At 41.6% G+C, this 24,153-nt stretch overlaps 2 protein-coding genes across 3 annotated transcripts in view; one reads left to right on the top strand and one right to left on the bottom strand.

Moving 5' to 3' along the window:
• Ankrd45 (ankyrin repeat domain 45) overlaps nucleotides 1-21,515 on the top strand; it is a 28,237-nt gene extending 6,722 nt beyond the window's left edge. Inside the window, exons 4-7 of the mRNA XM_048421328.3 lie at nucleotides 6,376-6,543; nucleotides 13,773-13,867; nucleotides 16,345-16,483; nucleotides 20,949-21,515. Coding sequence (XP_048277285.1) covers nucleotides 6,376-6,543; nucleotides 13,773-13,867; nucleotides 16,345-16,483; nucleotides 20,949-20,980 — 434 coding nt within the window. The 3' untranslated portion in view covers nucleotides 20,981-21,515. The remainder of the gene's footprint in view (nucleotides 1-6,375; nucleotides 6,544-13,772; nucleotides 13,868-16,344; nucleotides 16,484-20,948) is intronic.
• On the bottom strand, nucleotides 5,151-10,910 carry Tex50 (testis expressed 50). Of its 2 annotated transcripts, XM_048421334.2 has the most exons (3): nucleotides 10,457-10,910; nucleotides 8,206-8,331; nucleotides 5,151-5,636 (listed from the first exon to the last, which is right to left on the bottom strand). In XM_048421334.2, the coding sequence occupies exons 1-3, from the start codon at nucleotides 10,775-10,777 to the stop codon at nucleotides 5,535-5,537; spliced, it is 549 nt and encodes a 182-aa protein (XP_048277291.1). In that variant the 5' UTR covers nucleotides 10,778-10,910; the 3' UTR covers nucleotides 5,151-5,534. The 2 variants fall into 2 exon arrangements, with proteins under 2 accessions (XP_048277291.1, XP_048277290.1); XM_048421333.3 differs by lacking the exon at nucleotides 5,151-5,636 and having other exon boundaries at nucleotides 7,882-8,331.
• Nucleotides 21,516-24,153: the final 2,638 nt, after the last annotated feature.

Raw genomic sequence — 24,153 nt, 5'->3', positions numbered from 1 at the left:
AGAAAGCCATGAGGAACAGCTAGTAAGCAGGCCTCCATGGCTTCTGCATCAGCTCCTGCCTCCAAGTTCCTGTCCTGTTTGAGTTCCTGTTCTGAATTCCTTCAATAATAAACAATGATATGAAAATGTAAGCCAAATAAACCTTTTCTTCCCCAAGTTGCTCTGATCATGGTGTTTCATCACAGAGGCAGTGACCCTAAGATAGCCTATCCTATTGCTAAGCTTTATATTTTCTTTTTTAAAAAAGGTTTGTTTTTACTTTTCAGTGACTGTGTGTGTGTGTGTGTCTTTGTTTATGTCTGTCTGTGTGTAGGTATGTGCACATGAGTGCAGTTGCTTGTGCAGGCCAGAAGAGGGTATCGGATCCTCTGGAGTTGGAATTGCAAACAGTTGTGAGCTTTCTGTCCTGGGTCCTGGAAACTAAACGAGGTTCCTCTGCAAAAGCTGTACTAGCTCTTAGCCAATGAACCAGCTCTCCAGCCCTAGCCATTGCCTTTTTAGTGAATTTAGAAATGGTCTCTTTCTCTGTTCTTGCCTTTCATTATTTCAGTTCTTGGAGTTGAACTTATCTTCGGCACACTCTATAACTAGAAGCAGCCTTTTGTGTTTCAGTTTCTTATGTATAGCTGAGAGCAACGTCATTCCCCAGTGCTGTGTCGGGATCAGGATGAGGTTTGAATGTCCTGGCAGTTGTGAGGTTCACAGAACAAAGCCTGCGCAAGGAGGAGACTGCTCTTCCTGCTTGTTTGACCTTTAGGTTCACTGTGACATCCTGTGCTGGTTAGTGTTTAATGAACTTGATACAAGCTAGGATCATCTGGGAAGGAGGAACTGCTGCGGGAGCTCCTTCCGCTCCTTCAGCCAATCGCCGCTGAGTTACCAGCCCATTGGGGCGTGGTCTCTCTCTCTTTAAAAAAAGCAGTGGTTGTCCTCCTCTCCCTCTCTGGCTTCCTGCTCCGCTTCCGGCTCCTAGACTCCTTTCCTGTTTGCGTGGAGGGGCTGTTGTCTGGGACGGTAATCTGTAAGTTTTTTCCCCTTTGAATAAATAACCATTCTATTAATCATAATTCCAAACTGGTGTGGGATTGTCTGTGACTTACGCCTTCAAGGAACTTCAATTGAGAAAGTACCTCCTTCAGATAGGTCTGTCAGCAAGACAGCAAGGCGTTTTTCTTTGCAATTATATGGGAGGTGTTGTTCACACCTGGATGGTGGTCCTGGGTTGTATAAAAAGACAAGCCATGGAAACCAAACTGGTAAGCAGCACTCCTTGAGGTCTCTGCTTTAGTTCCTTCCTCTAGGTTCCTGCCTTGCTTGAGTTCCTGCCTTGACTTCCTTCATGATGTGTAACATGAGGGCCAGCTAGTTGGGGTTTCTGTCCCACCCGGAACCCCACAGCCTGCAAGTCCCAAAGAAAATCACACAGAGGTCTCTATAAGTTATAAGCTGATTGACCCATTAGCTCAGGCTTCTTATTAGCTTTTATGACTTATATTAACCCATTATTCTGATCTATTTTAGCCATATGGCTCGGTACCTTTTTCAGCTGGCAGATCACAACCTGCTTCCTCGGTTTTCTGTGCAGGACTGAGGGGAATCAACTTCCTCCTTCCCAGAATTCTCCTGTTCTCATTGCATCAGTCTGGTTTTCCCACCTATACTTCCTGCCTGGCCAATCAGTATTTATTTAAAACATGATTGACAGAATACAGACAATTCTCCCTCACCAATGATGGACTGTGAGCTATAGGCTGTAAGATGAAATAAACCAGTTCCTCAGCAAGTGGCTCTTGGTCATGGTGTTTACCACAGCAGTGGAAAGAAAACTAGGATGCTACTTCTTATGCACTTCTGTTCTTTCATCCTTTGAATTCTTCTCTTTCTTCCGTGGGGTTTCCAATCCTCCATCTGTATCCTCCTTTTTGGAATCTAAAGCTCATTACCAGTGTAAGAGGAGAGGTTTAGGAAGGTCCAATTCTATTTTCACTTCCTTTCTTTTTTCTTTATTTTATTCCTTTCTTTTTTCCTTCCTTCCTTCCTTCCTTTTTCTTTGTTTCTTTCTTTCTCTCTCTATTCTCCTTCCTTCCTTTCTTTCTTTCTTCCTTCCTTCCTTCCTTTTTCTTTGTTTCTTTCTTTCTCTCTCTATTCTCCTTTCTTTCTTTCTTTCTTTCTTTCTTTCTTTCTTTCTTTCTTTCTTTCTTCCTTTTATCAAGATCTCACTATGTAGCCCTGACCTGGACCTTGATATGTAGACAGAACTGGTCTCAGACTCACAGAGATCCATATGCTTCTAACTCTTAAGTGCAGGGATTAGAAAAATGTGTACCAGCACATTGGGTAAAAGATCCAATTCTTATCTGAATGTTTTCTGGAATCCTACTTTAAAAATTTATTTTACATTGTGTGTGTATGTGTGTGCATGCACACACTATGGTGCATGAATGGAGGACAGAGGACAATTTCTAGGCATCTGTTCTACTATACAAATTCTGTGGATTAAACTCAGGTTGCCAGACTGAGTCAGGCGGCAAACACTTTTGATCACTGAGCCATGTTGCTGGGTCCAAAATAATGTTAGAGGATTTTTTTCCATTGGAATGGTGATGCTGTTAATGTACTACAAAGTGTGTGTGGGTTTTTTTTCCCAAAATGAACTATTTTCAGTAAAGGATTAAAAACATTGAATATTCCTTGGTAAAAATACTTGTTTAAAACAGCTTTATTTTAAACTGATTATATTAAAATATACAGCCCCCTTCACACCTACTTTTCAGTTGTCACAGTGAATTTAATGAGACACCTTGAATTTAGATGACACCTTGAATTATTTCAGCTTTGAGAAGATCCAGATTTTAGTTTTTTTGAGATTCAAATTATCTCCCATGTGGCCTGGCTTCTTGGTCATACTTGCAGTGCGTTATCTATAGAAAGTATCTTTTTCTGAATGAATCAGGGACCCTGGACCATTCAGCTAATGGAAGATTTTCACCTTCAGACAGAAGGCAGGAATTATAAGGGTCTAAGTATGTCCCAAACAAAAGTCATGTGTTTGAAATGGATGTCAATGTGGGAGTGCTGGGGAGTGAGTCCTTGTGAGAATCTCTCACAGATGGACAGTGGACGAAGGGCTTGGAGAGCATCTCTCTGCTTCCCACTGTGTGGGGACTCAGTAAGGTCCACACCAATACTCTGACCTCGGACAGTGGACTATAGGGGCTTGGAGAGCATCTCTCTGTTTCCCACCGTGTGGGGCCTTGGAAAAGTCCACTAATGGTGAATTAATCCCACACCAGTTATGTTTTAAAGGGTATTTATTTTGGGGGGTAAAACTTACATACACCATAAACCGTCAGGAAGGGAGCTTAGTCACTGGAGCAGGAGCCAGAACCAAGTGCCGGAATCAAGAGGCCTAGCCGAGGCTTGCAGTTCTTCTTTTAAAGAGAAATATACCACGTCCCAGTGGGCTGGTATTTCAGCGGCTATTGGCTGATGGAGCGGAAGGTACTCCCACAGCAGTCCACACCAACACCGGACCTCGGACTCCTCACACCTCACATTGTCAGAGATTCTGTGTTAATTTTATAATGGATTAAGATCGTCAAAAATAAAGACAAGAGATAATGCTCCAGTCAGGCTCTGGCTCATAGAGTTCTTAAATATTTTGCTTATTGTGATGTTAAAAAATTGGGGGATGCCCAAGAGTTCCAATTTTGGGCGGACTGAAAGTAATTCACTTTGGTCTCTCTCTCTCTCTCTCTCTCTCTCTCTCTCTCTCTCTCTCCCTCTCTCTCTCAAGTTCTTACTATATAGCTATGAGCTATGGCTGTCCTGGAACTTGCTATGCAGACCAGCCTGGACTTGAGCTCACAGAAATCCATCTTTCTGCCTCCTGAGTGCTGGAATTAAAGGCATGTGCCACCACATCCAGTTGTTTTGTTTGTTTGTTTTTGAGACAAGGTCTCACTATGTAGTTTTGGCTCTTCTGAAATTCACTATATAGACCAGGTCACTTTGGACTGTCCATTAACATCTTATTGTCCTTCTGGTTATGGTGGTTTATAAGTTGGTCTCAGGTAGACCCAGGGTTCTGGCACTGCTGAATAGGGAACCAAGAGGTTTCTGGTTTTGTATCTTCTGTTTTCCTAGCTCATCCAGATATTAGCACATGGCTGTTTCTTTCTTTTCTTTGTAAACACTATATGAACACATACCCAGGTTTTAATCTTACTTCGACAGTGTACTACCAGCGTGGCCTTGGGAAAGTGCAGACTCGCTGGCCTTTACTTTCCATTATATACTATAATGAGGCTAATACCGTCCTCATAGGGCTACTGCAGTGATTAAATTAAGCACATACAAAGTCCTTTTGTAAGAGCTTCAACACACCAATCCTTGCTCAGCTCTTTTTGCCTCTTTTTGACTATTTAAGAGAGTCATAAGTCTATTCTTAGGGGTAAGTGTAGTGAACTGTTACAATTTATATTGACTCAACTTCTCTTTTGAAATTTCTCATATCAGAAGTATGGATCAGTCACCCTGGGTACCAGGTCTACACTACTCAGGTACTGTGGCCAGAGAAAAGAATTTAATAGCACCTCCTTTACCAGCAGAGTGTGTGTGTGTGTGTGTGTGTGTGTGTGTATGTGTGTATGTGTGTATGTATTTGTGTGTGTATTAAAAAAGTCATTTTGGAATTTGTTACAAATTTAAAGTTACAATCTATTCCCTTATACGTGTCACCAGTTGACACATTTTCTACTTTGAACAAAGAGCTGACTCACTTTCTCTTAGCAGGGTCTGTAAGTAAAAGCATTTTCCTTTCCCTGGTAATGGTCTAGTGTTCACAACTTCTGACAAACCCGAGGCTACCTAAGGCCAAAACATTCCTGGATGCTTTGAGAACAAAAGGGTTGGGTTCTTAAGACAAGTGTTGGCCAATTAGCTACTGGATATGGGCCAATTGAGAGCCCCCAGGTCGCCCACCAGTGTACGTTTTCAGTGTGAAGGACTTTCTGGCTGAGCAAGGGATGGGGCTTGTGAAAAGCACACTGTGAGCCCCTGACTCCCAAGATCTTTTAGTGAGGGCTGCTAGAAGCTCTGGTGTTGGAACCTGAATTTAGATAATTTTTAATTGCTTTCTAGAACCCAGGACCTTGTGCATGTTAGGGAAGTTGTGTTCCTAGCCCTAGCTGCCCTACTTAACTGGGGCCTTTCAGGACAATAGAACAGCAGTCCTTGATTTTTAAACAAATCAGTGGGAAAAACTCTTTAAGGTGCACCCTGTGTTTCCCCCTTTACTGCACACCTCACTAAGCCCAGGAAATTGCTTTCTAGTTTGGCAAGTCACACTGTCAGATTTAATTCAAAAGATTAATTTGCAAACCAAAGCATACACAGTGATAATGATTTCGATTGAGAGTAAAGCAAGGGTAATTAGAGTCTGACGAAAGTTCCTTAAAATCATAAAGGCTTGCAGTTCCGAAGTGGGCAACTGATAGGGAGATTGCCCTCTTCCTTAGTAGATGTGGAGGAGCTCAGGAGTCAGACTGCCCAGGTTGGTATCTTGCATCCATCATTTTCCTGGCTGCGTTCCTTGAGGCAAGTTTCTGAGCATCTCTGAATTTTAGTTTTCTTGTCTGTAAGATGAGGATTATAATAATTCTGATGCTACAGGTTCTCTAAAATTCAATGCATTTACTGTGTAGAACACTTAGTGCCTGGCTCATAGTAACTGTTCAGTATTTGGCTATGTTTATGATCCACTACATAAAATAGTCTGGAATAACAAACACATAGATGTACCCTGACTTGTGATGAAATCATGACCTGTTGAAAGAAAAGGGTTGCCACGTGACTGTGGCTTACTGGCAAGCTTCTAACCAGTGTCTGTCTCAGGTAGGAAAACCATGGCATCTGCCTGTCTGCCCTTCTTCCCAGCATTCAGTTCTGTCTATTCTGCCTACCTAAGTTCTGCCCTATCAAAAGATCAAGGCAATTTCTTTATTCGACCAATAAAACCAACACATAAACAGAAGCACCTCCTACACCAATGACCCAATGGACCCATTATAAAGTACTGTAAGCAGAAACTTAGCTAGCCTGGTTATCATAATATACGCAACACTGTATACCAGAGAACATGCTTGGGATCTATTTTTTCATGTGATTACATGGTTGCCTTGGTGCTGCTGCTCACTGTTGCTGTCTAGCATCAGTGTATCAGAGTATTGGAACACATGTTATGAGCCTTGGAAAAGGCTAAACAAGTCTTCAAGTGTGCTCCCTACAGAATGTGAATGCCTTTTCTACCATCATAAAGTTAAAAACTGCCAAGCCCTCCTAAATCTGTTTGATCTGATCATCTCTACTCTGTAGGGTACACTCTCTTACACTGCGCTGCAGCCTGGGGCCGCCTGGAAACTTTGAAGGCCCTGGTGGAGCTGGATGTCGATATAGAAGCTTTAAACTTCCGGGGGGAGAAAGCTCGAGACGTTGCTGCTCGCTATTCTCAGACTGAGTGTGTTCATTTTCTGGACTGGGCAGGTAAGGAGCACATGTGATGTTAAGATGTTTGAGGCCATAGTATGAGATGATTGACATTTCGACCTTCCAACTAGATACTGTATTCTCTATTGTTACTCTATGAAGATTGCCTTCATTTTTCTTTTCTCTTTTACTTCACTCCTAACCACCTGCCCCCCTGGCATGTCTCTTGTTAGGTTACCAACTTCTGACAATTTAAGCAATAAATTATACAATATATGTTCAAGGTTGTTTTCTGAAAGACTTAGACAAAGTACACGATTACCTAAATGTTTAAATATTTAAATGTTTAAATATTTCAGTAATATATTTGACCCCCCCAGAGTAAAAGTTGTTATTGAAAATTAAAAAATTTTCCTAGGAAAAGTTGACTCATGGTGTTAGTAATCCAAATCCCAATTACCCTATTGCACAGGAGGACTTCTGAGACCTGTTATTTTCTCAATTTGGCCCCTGGTTACATGGATATTTTGTTTATGGAAGTTCATTGAGATGTGCACTTAAAATTTTTCATGTCTTTTATGAATTTTCTATTTCAACGAAGTCCAAAAATCTATATGCTACCTTGCATTTTGCTCACAGTTTGCTCTATTGTTCTCCAGATCTGTAAACCACGGCTTGGAAAGCCTTTAGGAAGACATCCCTGTGTAACTTGCTGAGTGCTCATAGACGTCAAGTCATTTTGTACGGCTATCTGCATGCATGAGCTTAGTGAGCCTTGATGGAATGCCCGCTACCGAATGTGCTAATGTTGTTGTAGGCATGACTGGTTGTTTCTGCGATCTGGACAATCATCTAGAAAGCATCTAGCAATTATATAACAGTATCAGAAAGATGTGAGCATAAAGAGAAGGGTTAAAGGGAAAAACTGGCAGGAAAGGCAGTCCCTGCCCTGAGATAGAACAGGAAGCCAACTTGTTTGAGTTCAACTTGACCTTGCCAGATGAATGGGATTTGAATACATAGTAGCAGAGCTAAGAGCATAAGTCAAATGTTAGGTCTGGGAATGAACGTAACAAGATTGCCTTACTGGAGCCTATGCCATAGCTTCCATAGGTAATCTAGAGTGCAGGTGGAAGGGGTAAGCACTTGGTTCCCAGAGGATGCTTGGGTGTGAATCCTATGTGAGCATGAGTAGAGCACTCTAATTCTTTGTACCCTAGTTTGCTTTTCTGGAAGGAGGGGCCAGTGATGGATCCTTCCCTTTGAGACTTGTGAAAACTAAATGATGCAGTGTAGCAACTACCTGTCATGATGAAAAAAAAAATCGTCAGGCTGAAAAAAAAAATGTTGCTGCTATAATAGCCACCGGATTATTTTATACCCTTAGGCGTCAGGTTAAGGTGTTTTCATTTTATTATGGGAGCCACACTAGTCAGTGTGGACTATTTTGCAGTTGAATGGAAATCCAGATTTGTCTGAAAAATTTTCAGTAAAGGCTATGGCAAAAACCCCAAAAGACCAAAAAACTACACCAACTCCCAAAGAAACCTTTTCATCCTCATATAGTCCTGGAAATAGATCCTTTGTACTCTTCTGTACTTGACTGGGCTACTTTTGCATGTGCTTAGATTTAGAATCCTTCAGCTCCTCTCCTTTATTCTTCTTCCTCTTTACTTTACGTTGTTGCTTAGCTTTCTTAAAGGAAGAATGTTGGGACACCTGCTTCAGGAACTTGGTCATCATTGATGTTGTGGCCAGCAGTCTGCAGAGGATTTGTTCAATATCATAGATGGATGGGCTCTCTAGGTTATTACCATGTTTCTCTAAAGAGGCTTGCTTTTTCAGCTGAAAGAGCAAAACAAATGATTTTTGTCTTATTTCAAAGTGAAATGATATTCTGAAAAAGCAAACTTAAATCCTGCTAAGACCTACATATCACATATTTACACATCACCATTAGCAAACACTGGCTAGTGTTTTCTAGGGTTAGAACATTTCGCCCAGAGAAATTAGGATGTTTTCCTTCAAGACATGGAGAAGTTGAGTCAGTTTTGACCTGATGGCTTCCTCCCTGCTGGCTAGCCCTCACAGTATTGGAAGGTGCTGAACATGCTGCCCTGGTCTTACCCAGCTGTCAGCCCTGTGAACTGCAGCAATGACTGTCATGGCAAGATGTGACATGCGCCTCCTAGAGTAACCTGGTCTTTCTGTTTGGATCTAAGGCCTGCCTGTTCCACAGAAGGAAACACAGACCTGGTACTGCATATCTGGCCAAGAACCCATGGGAGTGGAGCTCACAGGTCCCACTGGTGAATCTACTAGTATTATTTTGCTAATATAATATCAAACTGCAGTCTAAACTTGTATCTCTCTCCATTTAGATCAGTGCAACGCTCTAACTTCATCAGACATTTCCTTGTGCAGATAGTTCATGTGGAAACTTAAAACTGGTCAAAGTGCAGAGAATAAATGACTGTGGAGTGCCCAGGCATAAATGTGACATCTGTATCACACCCCTCCCCATCAGGCATCATGTGGGGTGGGCAGAAAACCTGAAAGAGCCAGAGATCAGAGAGGATGAGAACAAAACAGTATCTTCTGACTGTGATAGTAATTCTGCACTCGTGAACTTAACAGCACTCATGACTGCCTGGACAAGATCCTCACAAGAGCAAGACAATGCACATCCTAGCATGGCATGGGAAAGGGCTCACAAGCCCTCACCCCTCCATGAAGAACTATGGACAATCGACAACGTCAGGGGAAGGGGGAGCTAGTTTTCTTTAAGTGCATGGTTCCTGGCAGGCTGACCCGAGTAAAATCACTCTATGGTACCTGGAACATAAAATGAGTCCTTAAGATTGTTAGGAGTTGGGGACAGAACTCAGTGAGCTGTAGAGAGCTTCCTAGGATGTAGGAGGCCCTGGGTTTAATTCCCAGAACCAAATAAATAGAAGAAAAGTGGTGTAGGACAATTCTATATTCTGTCAGTTATATTTTAAATAAATGCTGATTGGCTGGTAGCCAGGCTGGAAGTATAGGTGGGAAAACCAGACAGGAAGTAGAGGTGGGGCAATGAGAACAGGAGTATTCTAGGAAGAAGGAAGCTCTTTCCGCAGTCCTGCCCAGATCACAGAAGAAGCAAGATGTGACCTGCCCCGCTGAAAAAGGTACTGAGCCATGTGACTAGCATAGATAAGAATAATGGGTTAATATAAGTTATAAGAGCTAATACAAAGCCTGAGTTAATGGGCCAATCAGTTTATAACCTAATGTAGATTTCTTGTGATTCTTTGGGGCTAAACGACATGGGAACTGGGCAGGACAGAAACCCCAACAAGCAGCCGCTTCTGTTACAGAAAAGTATTTTCCCTTACTAAGAAAGATCACTGCATAATACAGTAATATTTTAAAAACAAGAAAACATATATTTAGGTCACTCTGAAGGTCAAGGAAGAATATTCTTGATTGTCTTGAATTATAGTGCCATCTATTGGCAAAATTGGGAATGAAGCCTTGTTTCCCACTAAATTCTAACATTTAGAAATCAATTTACAGCCCATTCCATTGGGAAGTTCATGCCAATTTTCATAGTGAGCTTTGATAGACTCGCAGGTTCTCTAAGATTAGACCCCCTTATTTCAGATCATTTTATGAGGAGGCTGAGAAAGAATACGTGACTTACCGAAGGACAGACAGGTAACCTCAGTTCCTATAATCCTACCTACCGCATCTCGGTATTTTGGTGTGTTTGGTAACTTGAAAGAAGGAGCTGGTGGAGATAATTTTAAGGAGCTTCCGATTAAACACACCTCTGTGGAACTCATAAGTGTGTGCAGGACACCATTAGATAATGGAGGTGGGGCAGGCGAATGGGGAGCAGGGAAGGTTAACTTCAGAGAACTGCATAACCTTGCAACACGCACCCTTTGAGATGCCACAACTCCTCCCATCTGCATTGCAAATTCACCTTTCTTTGATGTCTCGTCCATTTCATCCATAGATAATGCACAGATAAAACAAACAGGATTAAGAAGAGAGCTTGCACTAAGATGTACGTGAGGTGTAAAGAACTCTGGATTAGGTCCACGTTAGCAAAGTTGCAGCAGAATTTGTCCAGAGGGTAAGGGAGACAGTGGGACGGGGGAGCCTTAGCTTTCAGGGAGTGCACTTCATCTGGAAAAATCTCCCATCCGACCTTGGTCCAGATTGTCCCATCACAAATGCAGGCACTCTCTCGGAGGAAACAGAACAGCAGGGGAGACAGCGCAGACCGTCTTTGGTTAGACATCTTTTTGTCTTAACTGAGAAGAAACTAATGAGCTAAAAAATTGGTCAGACAGAGCAGAAGATGCTCGTTAATTCAGTGCTTCCGTCAAGGCCTTTCAGATAATCCTGCTAGGCAGCCCAGCACACCTAGCAAAATACACAGTGACGATCATTGTTACATCGTCAGTCATAGTGACTCAGGAGTTAGTTCAATGACATCATTTAAGAAAATGCACTGGGGTAAAATGTTGTACCCAGCTAGGTTTCTTGAAAACGAATAATCTGCTAATATTTTTGCCGGGGAATGTACTTAGCAATAGGCATGCAGTCATAATAATAAAACAAGCAAACACTCCCAAAGGCAGTGGGGGCTTGCTATGGAGCAGCAGGAAGATCGGCTGCTTTGGACCCTGCTGTTGTAGGGAAAACATACTGAGAGAGGGTTTGAAAGTTTAGATGAAGAGGTTTCCAAGCAAAAGGTTGAAGGTGTGGTTGGTCCTTTTCTTGCTGTCTATGGTAAAATGTGGGAGGGAAGGGATAGATTACTGGAAGAACTGTCAAGCAAAGGGGAGCAGATCTTGGTAGTGTGGGGTACAGCACACACAGATCACAGGACAAGCTCCTGTGGTTTGAGGTGTTCCCTCAAAGCTCCTGCGCCCAAAGGCATTTCACTGGAGATTTTGAGATGTGGGACCTAGTGGGAGGTCTGGTCACTGGAGATGGGCCCTTGAAGTGACTGGTGGTATCTCAGCCTCTTCCTGTCCTTTGTGTTTGTTCTTGACTACAAGGTCTTGGTTCTCATATACTCCCTGTGATAATGCTACCATGTCATAGGCCCAAAGGCAACAGGACTAACCACCTAGAGACAGAAACCTGAAACTTGAGCCAATAAACCTTTCCTCTTTATAAGTTTCTTATTTCAGTCATTTTATTACAGTGACAGAAGTCTATTAAGAGCATAGGTACTAAATATTAAGAGTCTCTGTCAGGAAAATAAGCTTTGGAGGGAAAGACATCAATATGGATGAACATCTTTTTTGCTACTGAATTATTGGGGAGCATGTATCACACATTTCCCCAGCAATCTCTGCAGAAGTCAGGATAGAAATTAAATTATCCACAAAAGATCAGGAGGAGCCTCTTTCTGACTAGATGAATCTCTGTGATATGTAGGGAGTCTCACAAGGATTTTGAGAGGGTTACATTGACAGAAATACCATTTTCAATAAAGGGACAGAGAGAATTAAAATAAAAAGAAGAGTACTGGTCTACCAAATTTTGTAGGCAGGGACAGATTAATAAAGCTATTTAACTGCTAGCACGCACTTTCTTTTTTCTTCCTCCCTCCCTTCTGTCATTTCTTCTCCTCCTCTTCCACCTCCTCCTCAGTTGGGGTATTACTATGAGTCCAGCCTGTCCTGGAACTCTGTGTAATCCAGTGTGGCTTTGAAACCACAGATCATTCAGTCTCAGCCTTTTAAGTTTTGGAATTATAGCTTTGAATCTACCAGGTCAGGTGACATGCTATAATTCATGAAAAGGGAGAGATGATTCAGTGGATGTGGATCCTTGGGTCCAGAAGGTAAAGAAACAGGCCTACAGAATGGAGAGTTATCTCCAGGTCTGAAGCCAAGTGGAATTTGTATGCTATATTTTGACATTATTTTGAGTGGCAGTGTCTATGACTGTGTCCTGTGCTTGTGCCACCATTATAGTTTGGAAGAAGATAAATTGTTTCTGGCTCACAAGGTTCATGGACAGAGAGGAATTTTGGCCCAGGATGGATCACAGAGTCTCACCCAAACCTTATGCACATACTTGAGAGTTTGAGGTTTGAAATTTCTGAGTTGTGATGATTTAGATGAGAATTTGAGTTTGAATTGATGTGGTCATACCTTTTGGGGGTATTGGGATGGGTAAATGTGTTTTGCCTGTGAGATGCATGTGAATTGTAAATGGATGAGAAAGAAGGTTGAACAATGGCTACCAAACAACTAGATTCAGATCCCTGAAACATGTGACTGTTGAATCATATAGCAAAAGAGACGTTGCAGATCCTTGGAGTCCTTGATTAGGAAGATTATCCAGGTTGGACCCATATGTAATTTGTGTCTTTATAAGCTAGGGACAGAGGGAGGATTGGCACAGAAGAGAAGGCAGCTGGATGACAGAAACAGAGTTCAGAAGGATGTATCTGAAGATAGAGGAGTGGCCATAAGCCAAGGAATACAGGCAGCTCAGTGGAGGTTGAAAAAGACAAGGATCAGTGTCTCTGCTCAGAGCCTGCAGGTCAGCAGAACTGGACTCAGTTATTCGACCTCTGGAACTGTGAGAGGATGAATTAGAACTGTCTTAACCCACCTGATTTGTGGGTACTTGATACAGCAGCCACAGAAAACTATTTTATCACGCTTAATGTAATTTGGGACTAATCACAATTTCTAGCATTCAGTAATTCTGTGTAAGAATATGGTAAGCCCTGTTGTTTATTTCACGCTCTTAATTCTCTTAGATTAGTATACTTTTAAGCAGATCTTGTGATGTGTGTGTGTGTGTGTGTGTGTGTGTGTGTGTGTGTGTGTGATATGACTATGGGTATTAAATTAAAGTATTTTAAGCATTTTTTAAAAAGAGATTTTCTTTTGAGTGTGTGTGTATGTGTGTGTGTGTGTGTGTGAAAGTTCAAGAAAGTGACAATCTGTCTGTTGGAAATATTTTTCTCTTGTTGCTCTTTTCTCCAGGACGAACATTTTTAACAAATATGACAATTTGGGACCCAGTGTCATGTTTTATATTTCTTTGGGTCTTCAAAAATCCTATCATAATTCTAGGGACACACTGAGTGCTCTGAAGTGATGTGTTCTTGAGTGCCGTTCTCCTGAATTCCTCAAAACCAGCGACAGTGGACCTTCTACACCAACCTCATCGAGTTCTGGCTGTGTGATGGGCTGCACAATCAGGACGGCTTGCCCTTTGTTTTTTGTCTTGTTTTACATTTTGCTGTCCTGTTCTTTCAGATGCAAGGCTGGTTCTGAAAAAGTTTATCACGAAGTCCTCTCTCATCATTACTGACCCAGAAAAGGGACCAGGGAAGCTCCTCAAGGAAGACAAGGTGCTGTGCTGTGATTATTACTTGTCCTGACGTTCTGGAGGTAGATGGTGCTCCTTAATGCTCCCCTCTCCTTCTTCCCGCCCCTTCCTTTCCTTTCCCTTCTTCCTTCCCTCCTCTCCCTTCTTTAGTAAGCTTCTGATAAGAGAAGAGATGATACACAGTAAATAAAGTTGATGTACAAAATATCTCACCTGACCACATGGGTGAATATTAGAATGTTGTGTTGAGTGAAGATTTGGAAAAACAAACAACAAACAAACCCACTAAAACTTGCAAAGGTTTTTAGAAAGTTAACCCTCCAAAGCATATTGTCAGTGATACCTATTTTAGTTGTCAAATTACGAAGGGAGAAGTATGGCTTGTGCTTCTGTCTCTGGGGTAGGCAGTAAGAGGTGAGGAGGAACTGGGAGATGTTAATTTTTCAACTCTTCTGTTGGAGAACTGTGCTCCTCTGATATTTAATTCTATATTTTGCTTCAAAGCTTAAGACATATATGATACATTTTTCTATGTATGTATATGTATATAGTGTATGTATCAAATCTTCCAAATGAGAAAAAAGTAAAAAAAAAATCGGCTTGGATATACATTAAAACTGTGCTCAATAAGCTGGGCATAGTGGCAGCCTGTATCCCAACATTTGGGAAGCTAAGACAGGAGGATTGCCTTGAGTTCTAGGCAAGACTGGCTATACTCCGAGAACCAGGCCAAGGAGGGCTATATGATAAGAGCCTGTATCAAAAAAGTAAATAATTCCAGGTTTTAGAAATGTGTAATGGCTTTGAATTGCTTTCTGTGTTGCTGTGTAGGAGACATGAGAATTTGTTTTGACATTATTTGGTGAAAATACCAGTTAGCTGTTGCTTAATGGACATCACCAAATCTCACTAAGGCACACATTGTACTTATATCTTCATAAACTATTTTACAACACTTCTTGTGAAAGAAAGTACAGGAAGCATTTTATTGGAGCAGACATAAGGGCTGTTGAACCTTTAACTCATAGGGTTCTCACCAGGAAGGAACAGTGCTTTGTCAACTGTAATTATAAAAGCCTTTAAATTTCAATAAAAAATGTAATATGCACACAGAATTAATTAGAAAAAAGTGATCTTGAATGAACTTAGTTCTCTCCTCATTTCCAGTTTAATTGCCCTGGAGTTCTGATAGTGATTTTGTGTATTTTTTATCATATTTTCCTCTTGATTTATATAAACACAGATAACAGAGGTCTGTAAAGGGCATCTATTGCTGTAAAAGTGGGATCCTGCTATATAGATTGCTATTAGTAGCTTGCTTTTTCCCTCTCTGGGTATCTTAAGGACACTTCCTTGAATCTGTCTCTTTGGCAAGCTTTCTTATCTACGGCTTATTATTTAGCACCATGGAAAGTACACATCAACAGGCTGTCAATTTGTATTCATTATTATACATATTACTGTCACAAAAACATTTCTATTTTTAATTTTTGGTTGGTACATTCTGTCTGTATGTGTGAGGCACATGTGAGAATTGTTTTTAAGCAGACATCAGGAGTGTGTTGTGGGTATGCTGTTTGGTATAACTTTTTTGAACTTCCTCCTCTAGCACACTATTGAAAGAAAGTAAAATATCATTTTCATGGAGTTTCCTGTAGCTCATACCACCTGACATTTCCCCAAAGCTTTATTTGTTTTTATTTTATGTGCATGAGTGTTTGTCAGCATGTACGTATGCACACCATGAGTGTGCCCTACCTGTAAAGGCCAGAAGAGGATGTAGGATCCCTTGGAACCAAAGTTACAGATGGTTGTGAACTGCCATGTGGGTACTGGGACCTGAACTCAGGTTCTCTGGAAGAACAGCAAGTGCTCTTAACTGCTGAGCCAGCCCTACTATTCACCTATTTTTCAACTTTTGCAAACACTTCTCTCATCAAGAGGGCTCAATAGAAACAGAGAGGGAGAAAGGGTAGCCTGGTTTAGGGCTTCTTGATGCTCAGTGGTGAGTTTCATGGCTTCTCATTCTACTAATTAGATGGTTCAGTAGTCAGAACCATTTGCTGTTTCAATTTTAATTATTTAAAATTAAATACAATTTAATTTAAAATTTAGTTCTTCAGTCATATTAGCCAGACTTTAAATACTCAAGAGCTAAATATACCTAAGGGTTACTCTATTGGATAAGGTTCAGATAGCACAGTCTTGGAGATACTCCAGTTTGTAAAGACAATATTGCATTTATTTATTGTATGTGTACATGTGCCTGTGTGTGCTTGTGTGTGTGTGTGTGAATGCCTTGGCATTCACCTATGTTGAGGTCAGAGGACAGTTGGGTGAATCTGTTCTCTCTTCCACTGTGTAGGTTCCATGTATCAAACTCATGTCATCAGGTTTGATAGTAGTGCCTTTAGCCACTAAGCTGTCCTGCTGATCCTAGGGATACTAGTCTTATTTTTCAATACATAAGTGGAAGTAAATTCGCTATTTCTTTCCTAGAACACTATCCTCAATGCGTGCCGTATGAAGAACGAGTGGTTGGAAACACATCCAGAAGCTTCTATCAGTGAGCTTTTTGAGCAGAAACAACAACTAGAGGAGATTGTGGCTCCCATCCTCACAAAAATGTCTACACCACGTAAGTGTAGGCTTGAGTGTCAGGATATAGAATAATTCAATTTAGTGTTGTTCTTTCTGATGTCTGATTTTAACTATCTTCAGTCAACTAATAGTAACTGAATTCTTTTTGTAAGATAAGTCTGATTCTAATCCTGATGTTACATTTATCAGTTGTTAAAATGTTATATGATTGTAGTATATTTTATGATTTATTTAACCTATTTTATGAGTGTTTTTGCTGCATGCATGTATGTGTACCCTCAAGCACGCCTGGTGTCCTACAAGATCAGAGGGTATCAGATCCCTCAGAACTGGAATTAAAGATGGTTGCAAACCACCATGTGGGTGCTGGGGACTGAACCCAGGTCACATGCATGAGCATCCAGTCCTCTTAGCCACTAAATGAGCTTCGCAGCCCTGCCTTTGAGTCTTTTGAAATAAGGTCTTCCTGTGTGGCTCAGGTTGCCTGTGCCCACTGAGTACTTAGATCACAGGTACACTTTGCCCAGCTTATGCCATTGATGCCCAGTGAGTGCTTGGATCACTGATGCCTCCTTTCCAAGCTTATGTCATTGATGCCCACTGAGTGCTTGGGTCACAAGTACCATCTCCCCAACTAATGCCACAGATTTGACCTGAGATTCTCACCAGGAGAGGATGCTCTTCTGGGAGACAGCCTATCACAATCTGGAAAAGACTTTCAGTATTATAATTCTGGCTTTGACTGGGGACACCACTGTGGCAATGATATCCTGAGACCAGAAGAAACACACACGTCAAATCTCATTGGCAGGTATATCTAAGATTTTAAAATGGCAGCATTATAGTTACACAATTTTCATGAAACTCATCCCTGAAAGCACTAATCAATGCTTTTGTATATTCAGAAAGTTGTATAATTATCACCATTTCTAGTTTTAGGCCTTTTGCTACCCCATAAGGAAGTCCGACAGTTATGAATAGGCACCTTCTATCCCTCCCCACCAAGCCCTGACAATCATTGCTTTACTTTCTGTCTTTATGGATTTGCTTGACAGAAGGTCTTGCTATGTAGCCCTACCTGGGTTGGAGCTTGTGGTGTAGACAGGCTGACCTCAAACTTGCTATAATCCTCCTGCCTCATCCGGTCAAGTGGTGTGATTACAGATGTGAGAAATCATGTCCAGTTTAGATCTGGTTACTCTGAAGTCTTCATAGAAAGAATCATAACAACACATTGCCTATTGTAATTGGCTTCTGTCCCTTGTTATAATGCTTGTTTATTTATTCTGCAACATGTATTACCATTTAATATGGATAAATAACATTCCATTGTATAGATACAAATTTAATCCATTCACCAACCAGTGGACATTTTGGTTTCCACACTTGGGCCAGTATACATAATGCTGATATGAACTGTGTGTATTGCCATATGCTTTTATTTTTCTTTGATATTTAAACAGGTGTGGAATTTCTGGGTCATAGGTCACTCTGTGTCTAGCCTTCTAGGGGATTGCTGTTTTCCATTCTCATCAACGGCATATGATGATTCCAATTTCTTCACGCCTTTGTTAACATTTATTGTCTTTAAAATATCTTAGACATACTCAGTGGGTATGACATCATACTCTGATTTGAATTTCCCTGATCACTCTGAATTATAGACATCTTTTCATGTGCTTATTGGTCATTTGTATGATTATGCTGGAGAACTATTCATTTTGATTCCTCTAAAATTTAAAATTGAAGTATCTTGTTATAACAGTTCTTTATATATTCTGGATACAAGTCTATTATCAGAAATGACTCTGATCTGGACACAGTAGCAAATGCCTGCAGTCTCAGCACGGGGAAGGCTGAAGCAGGAGGATCACGAGTTTGAGGTCACCTTAGGCTATTCACTCTCCATTGCTGACAATACACTTCATTTCTATGTTCCCTGAGAGCTGAAGAAAGAAAGGGTATGAAAGAAGAGCTAGGACCAGGAATATAAAGAAGGGGTTCATCTTGTTGGTCTCTCATTGAAGTCATTCACTGGAGAGACGTTTTAAATGTCAAAAGAGACTTTGTGAAAGTTTCCAGAACTTCTCCAGAGACACACTTGAACAGCTCAGAATAATTAGGAAAAAGGCAAAAATTGGCCAACTGTCTTCATCTGCGAGGGCATTTTCTTGAGTTAGCAAAAGGCTCTAACTAAAATTATTCCCGCCCTATCAAAGAAGGAAGAAACTGGCTATTGGGCAGGCACATCCAAAGTACAGCTAAAGATGAAAGGGTGACATTAAATTCCAGTCTCCAGCCCCCACATAGGAATGTGGGTGGCACTTGTCTGGGTTACAGCTCAGTTAATGAACAGCTTTGCCACAACCCTGAGCCAATGATGCCCTGTCCACTCAGTGTAATGTGTGGTGCTATGAGGTAACAGAGCCCAGGGTTCTGCAGACAGCTGTCCACTCCTCTTGTGACTCTTGATAAATGTAATGAGATGGTGCTGTCTGACTGGGTGAGTGTGTCTTCATTTTCTTGGTTGTGTCTTTTAAAGCATCAAAGCTTAGTCTTTCAGTGTCATAGCTGAGATACATTGCCTAGCCCAAGGTTATCAAGATGTAAATTAATGATTTTCTCTTGGAGTTTTATAGCTTTTGTATTTAGTCCTGTGATACAGTTTGAGCTTCTTTTCTTTTCTTTCTTCCTTCCTTCCTTTCTTTCTTTCTTTCTCTCTCTCTCTCTCTCTCTCTCTCTCTCTCTCTCTCTCTCTCTCTCTCTCCCTCTCCCTCTCCCTCTCCCTCTCTCTCTTTCTTTCTTGTATATGGAATGGGTTGGAATTTAACTTCACTTTTTTGTGTGTGTGTCTCTGTGTGTGTGTGTGTGTGATTTATTACCTAAGCCTTTTGTGTTTGTCAAGAGGGCTTGTAGATTTTTAAGAGGTTGAGACAATTAAGCTAGTATAGGTGGTATGAGAGGCTCACCCTTGCCATCTATATAACTAATATCTACTGAGCAGGTGGCTGGCACTCTCCTAAGTACCTTGAAGGGAGACAGAGTCTTTAGAGCGCTCCCCTCACCTTTTAATATGTTGCTTATGTAGATTTTGAGAAAAGCATGTATACCCGGGAAGATGAACTTTAGAGAAGGCCAAAGGAACATAGAGAAAATCCCCCGAAACAGCAGGAATTGTCGTGAAGCCAGGGTGGAGTTTGACAGTTTTAGAGTGGACATACAGGCTGCCCATATCAGGTTCAGATTAGAGAGTAAGGAAGCAGAGGGCTCCCACCTGGCGAGCTCTAGTCCTCGTATCAAGGCAGGGCAGGAAAATAGGGCCGCAGAGTTAGCTTGTCATTTCACTAAAACTACTGAAAGTCATCAGGCAACTTACAGCTTTATGGGTAGCGGGATACCATTACAGCGCTTTTAGGTCTGCAGAGAGCTCAGTCAGTAAAATACTTACCTCACAAGCATGAGGACCCGAGTTTGATCCCTAGATGACACTAAAATAGACGAAGGATGCCATGTGCTTGTTCCTCTGTTGGGGTGGTGGACACGGGCAGATCCCTGGGACTCACTTGCAGGCGGGTCTTTCTAAATCAACAAGTCCCAGGTCAACTCTGTCTCAAAAAACAATATGGGCATGTCCTGAACTGGCACACGTGAAGTTGTCCTGTAACTTGCAAAGACATATGGATACACATGCACGGCACACACAGATGCACTTGTACAAGCTCCACCCACCCCTGTGTGTACATGTATGTGCTTGCGCGCACAGAAGGTGTTCAGTGTTGTGTGCCTATATTCCCAGAACTTGGGTGCCTGGAGCAGGAGGACCATGAGTTTGAGGCTAGCCTGGGTTACATAGCAAGGCCCTATCGCAAACACATAAAGAAACAAACCTTTAGACTGGCAGAGAAGAGGGATCAGGTAAGGGAGAATAATCTGACTTTCTTTATGAAATGATTTGGAGGGAGAGGGAATTAGAGGGAGTCAAGCCCTACAGTTCAAATGTGAGATGATTAAGACTTCAGTGACTGACTACACAGTCCATTTCTCACCAGGGAGCTGACCCAATAGCCCTCCTTCCCCCTTCACCACTGCAGAAGAATTGCCCCTCTCTCCAGGTCCCCTATGTTACAGGTGTCCCCTCTAGACACCTTCAGAGCATAAGATGCTATGCTGGGTCTTGATGGAATGTCTAAAATGATCCTTCACTTTATAACAAAGGAGTGAAAATGAAAGAGGGTCAGTACTTTAATCAGAGTTCCTCTAGGCAGCAGTCTGAGAAGCACCAGGAAAAACAAGGACGTGAAAAGTGTGTCCTTGTGGCTTTAAACACCACAGGAGAACCGGAGACTGTTGGAACTGATGTACCCAAGTGCCAGGGTTTAATTAATGGCTGATTCAGGCTAGGATATACTGATGGATTCCATGTCCACTGTTTGAAAAACTGGCTTCATCATGTTCCATATCTCAAGCTAATCAAATGTCATTTAAAAATGTGCTTCTTTCAGGGCAAGTGAAAAGCGCCAAATCGATAATCTAAGCCGTGATCAGCAGAGAAGTCAAGAGTGCGCCTTCTGCAGACCCCACATGGTGCAGACAGCTACGTTATTTCCCAGTGTTAGAGAAGACAAAACCATTCCTGCCAGTGAATTCAAGAAATAGACTCAGGGCATGCAGAAATGTTTGGGTACAAATTCAGTCACCCTGACCTTGTGTCAGGTTGTTCAGAACACTCACACCTGGCTCAGAGGCTGGTCCTCTGCTCCTCCAAACACATCTCCTACGAGTCCTCCAAGCATGGCTCCTCATGAGTTCCCGCATTCCTTCAGAAAAGCTGAGCAAGGATTTGAAAACCACACGGAGAAGCTAATAATTTTCTGTGTAACTGAGGCAAGAAATTTCCACTAGACTAGGGAAATCCATTTTTAAAAAGATGTACTAGGCCATTTCTAAAGGAAAAGCATTTGTTCTTTCTCTCTCAAACAGTAAATACTAGGAGCTGTTTGGGTCCTCTAGTGTTGGCTGTTACTTTTTATGTCTGAATTAAAATTCGCCAGGAAGGTGGAGACAGTTTCTGAGAGAAGCCCACTGTTACCTTTAATATCCTCAAGGAGCACAAATCTGCCAAGCTTCCCCTCTCCAGGAGGTTTGGTAATACAGATGCTGTAACTGGCGCCAGGCCACTTCCTGCCATTCTCTTTCATATTGTCCGGGTTTTAAAAGTCATGGTTACCCAAAAGTTCTTTGGAAAGCCTTTTTCTAGTCAAGTTAAGCACGACGCTGAACTTCCTATTCCTTTGTGACTCTCTGGGAAAGTTTTTATAGAAAATAAAATGTAAAAAAAGGAGAGAATATTCCCCATTTTTACCACTTCCTCCTCTTTGCCTTGCTGTGCAAACTATTTTCCCTTCAGAGGAGAAAGAACACAAGGAAGCCTTTCACTAACACTCGCCAGGCCATGTTCTCTTGGTCATGGCATTGAGATAACCTTGATTTAAATATGTCCCCAGTCTCACTTTTGAGATCTTTTCACTACATGAGCGGTTTCCATTCAGCTCCCTTCAGCAGAAGTACTAATGTTAGCCCATCCGTGAGATACCCCAAGTGTTCCCTGCTGGCAGCAGCAGGAGGACCTGTGTTTGTCCTTTCAATGCACGTATTCCAGAACACTCTGTGCACATCAGCACTGGCGTCATTGGGAAGAGGCCAGGTGCCCTTCTTTGTTGCTGTTATTTTCATTCTAAGCCACATTTTCTGAGCCTTGGTCATGAAGGCAGCGGTGCTTTCCAGGCCTGTGCTCCTGGTGAGTAGGGAGACCGGTAGCCCACCTCTATTCCCAGGTAAGAAAGAAGCATTTTTACCATCTACTACTGGGAATAGAGGTGGGTTACGGGTCTCCCTTCCTACTCTTGCAGTCTTTGTCCTCAAACATTTTATAGCCTTTGATACACTTGCTAACACTGTATTTGTACAATACCTTGCATTGGTACCTTTATACCAACTCCCCAACTTTCTTAAAATCTACTTTTCCAACTCCCCACTAGCTTCTCTTCTTCTAGGCCCTCACTGTCAGAACCTCTCAGAACTGAATTCTGATTCTTGGTGGGACAATTGTTTTTCTTCACCCCATGACTGTCCCACTCTCCAGTATTTTAGAGATCTAACCCTTCCTTCCTTCTTTGGGGCACTTCTGTTACCAGAAGTCTCATTCTGTGCTCAGTGTAAATTATTAACATGCTTGTCTCGCCATGTGAATGAGCAATGATCTTTTTGAAAGACTGATGTTTCTTTTGCTCTTTGTCATACCTAAAGAGCTTGTAAAATAGTAAGTCATTAACTAAAAGTTGAATTGACTCACTTAGTACTACCCTACTCCCTGTACCTAGCATTGCCTAGTACTACCTAGTACTTCTAGAACTCATTACATCTCTGTTCATTTATAGAGCCTGATTGCATTATAGAAATGATAGCAACCTTCTCTTGTGCCATGTCAGTGCACTATTGCAATACCCACTCCCCCAACAGACAAGCCATACCCACATCGAACATTGCGGGTCTATGTCCACCTTCCCTCAACTTTGTATTTCTTGAACTGTCATCTCAATTGTCATGGCCTAGTGATTTCCAAGAGGTTCTTGGATCTAATTTCAGAGATTCCTTTGATGTGGGTCTCTGAACACTTGTTTATATCTGTGGATCTATAACTTCTGTTTTGTGAGAGACGATAACAATTATTACCTATTGTTGCACTGATTTATAGATAGTTTAATAGATTTAAATGCACTTATGCTGTGAATTTGATGTTATTTCATTAGCTGCATGATGTCTTCTGAACTTGCATAGGGTAGTTATGTTTTTAAAAGCTCACGTTAACAATTCAGGAATGCCTCCACAGTATGCCAAAGGTAGTCAAAGGCTAATTCAATGTTATAATCAGTTCTAGATGGTAGTTCTTTAGGTTTGTATTTCATTGATCATAAAAAATGTAAAAATATAAAGGTAGTATATTAATATAACATTATTAAAATAGCAAGTTCTGTCCCTTATCAAAAGGTGTAACAAAAGATGTTTTAACAGCACAAAAAATAGGAGAAAGAAAACAAGGAAGCCATTTAGTAACACTCACCAGGCCATGTTCTCATGGTCACAGCATTGAGAAAATCTTAGTTTAAATGTGTCCCCAAATCTCACTTTTGAGATCTTTTCACTATGTAAGCAATTCCCATTCGGCTCCCTTCAGCAGAAGCACTGATGCTAATCTATCTGCGAGACACCCTGAGTGTTCGCTGCTGGCAGAAGGAGATCTATTTTGGGCCCTTTTAATGTGTGTATTTCAGGACACTCTGTGCACATCAGCACTAGCGTCATTGGGAAGAGGCAGGTGCCCTTCTTTGTTGCTGTTATTTTCATTCTAAGTCGCACTTAGGCTTAGATGATGCGTAGGACTTTATGTGAGATTTACTTTTCTTATTTTACCACAGATAGAACTGTATCATACACCAGGACGGTTGTAGTATCTAATCTTTGATAACTACTGCACTAGATCAGTGGAGGCCGACTGATATTTATTTTAGCAGAAAACCCCATGTTATAAAAGGCTGACAGTTACCCAGTATTTGCCTAATATGCAGTGGATTATACTGTCCCAGATCGCCTAATCTCCCATTTCACATACTGCTCGCGCTGTGTGGTCCTGCCATTTCCAGTGTAGAA

Source organism: Myodes glareolus, chromosome 5 (assembly GCF_982192425.1).
Source record: "Myodes glareolus chromosome 5, mMyoGla1.1, whole genome shotgun sequence".
NCBI classification, from domain to species: Eukaryota; Metazoa; Chordata; class Mammalia; order Rodentia; family Cricetidae; genus Myodes; species Myodes glareolus.
This window is presented reverse-complemented; position numbering and strand designations above follow the sequence as displayed.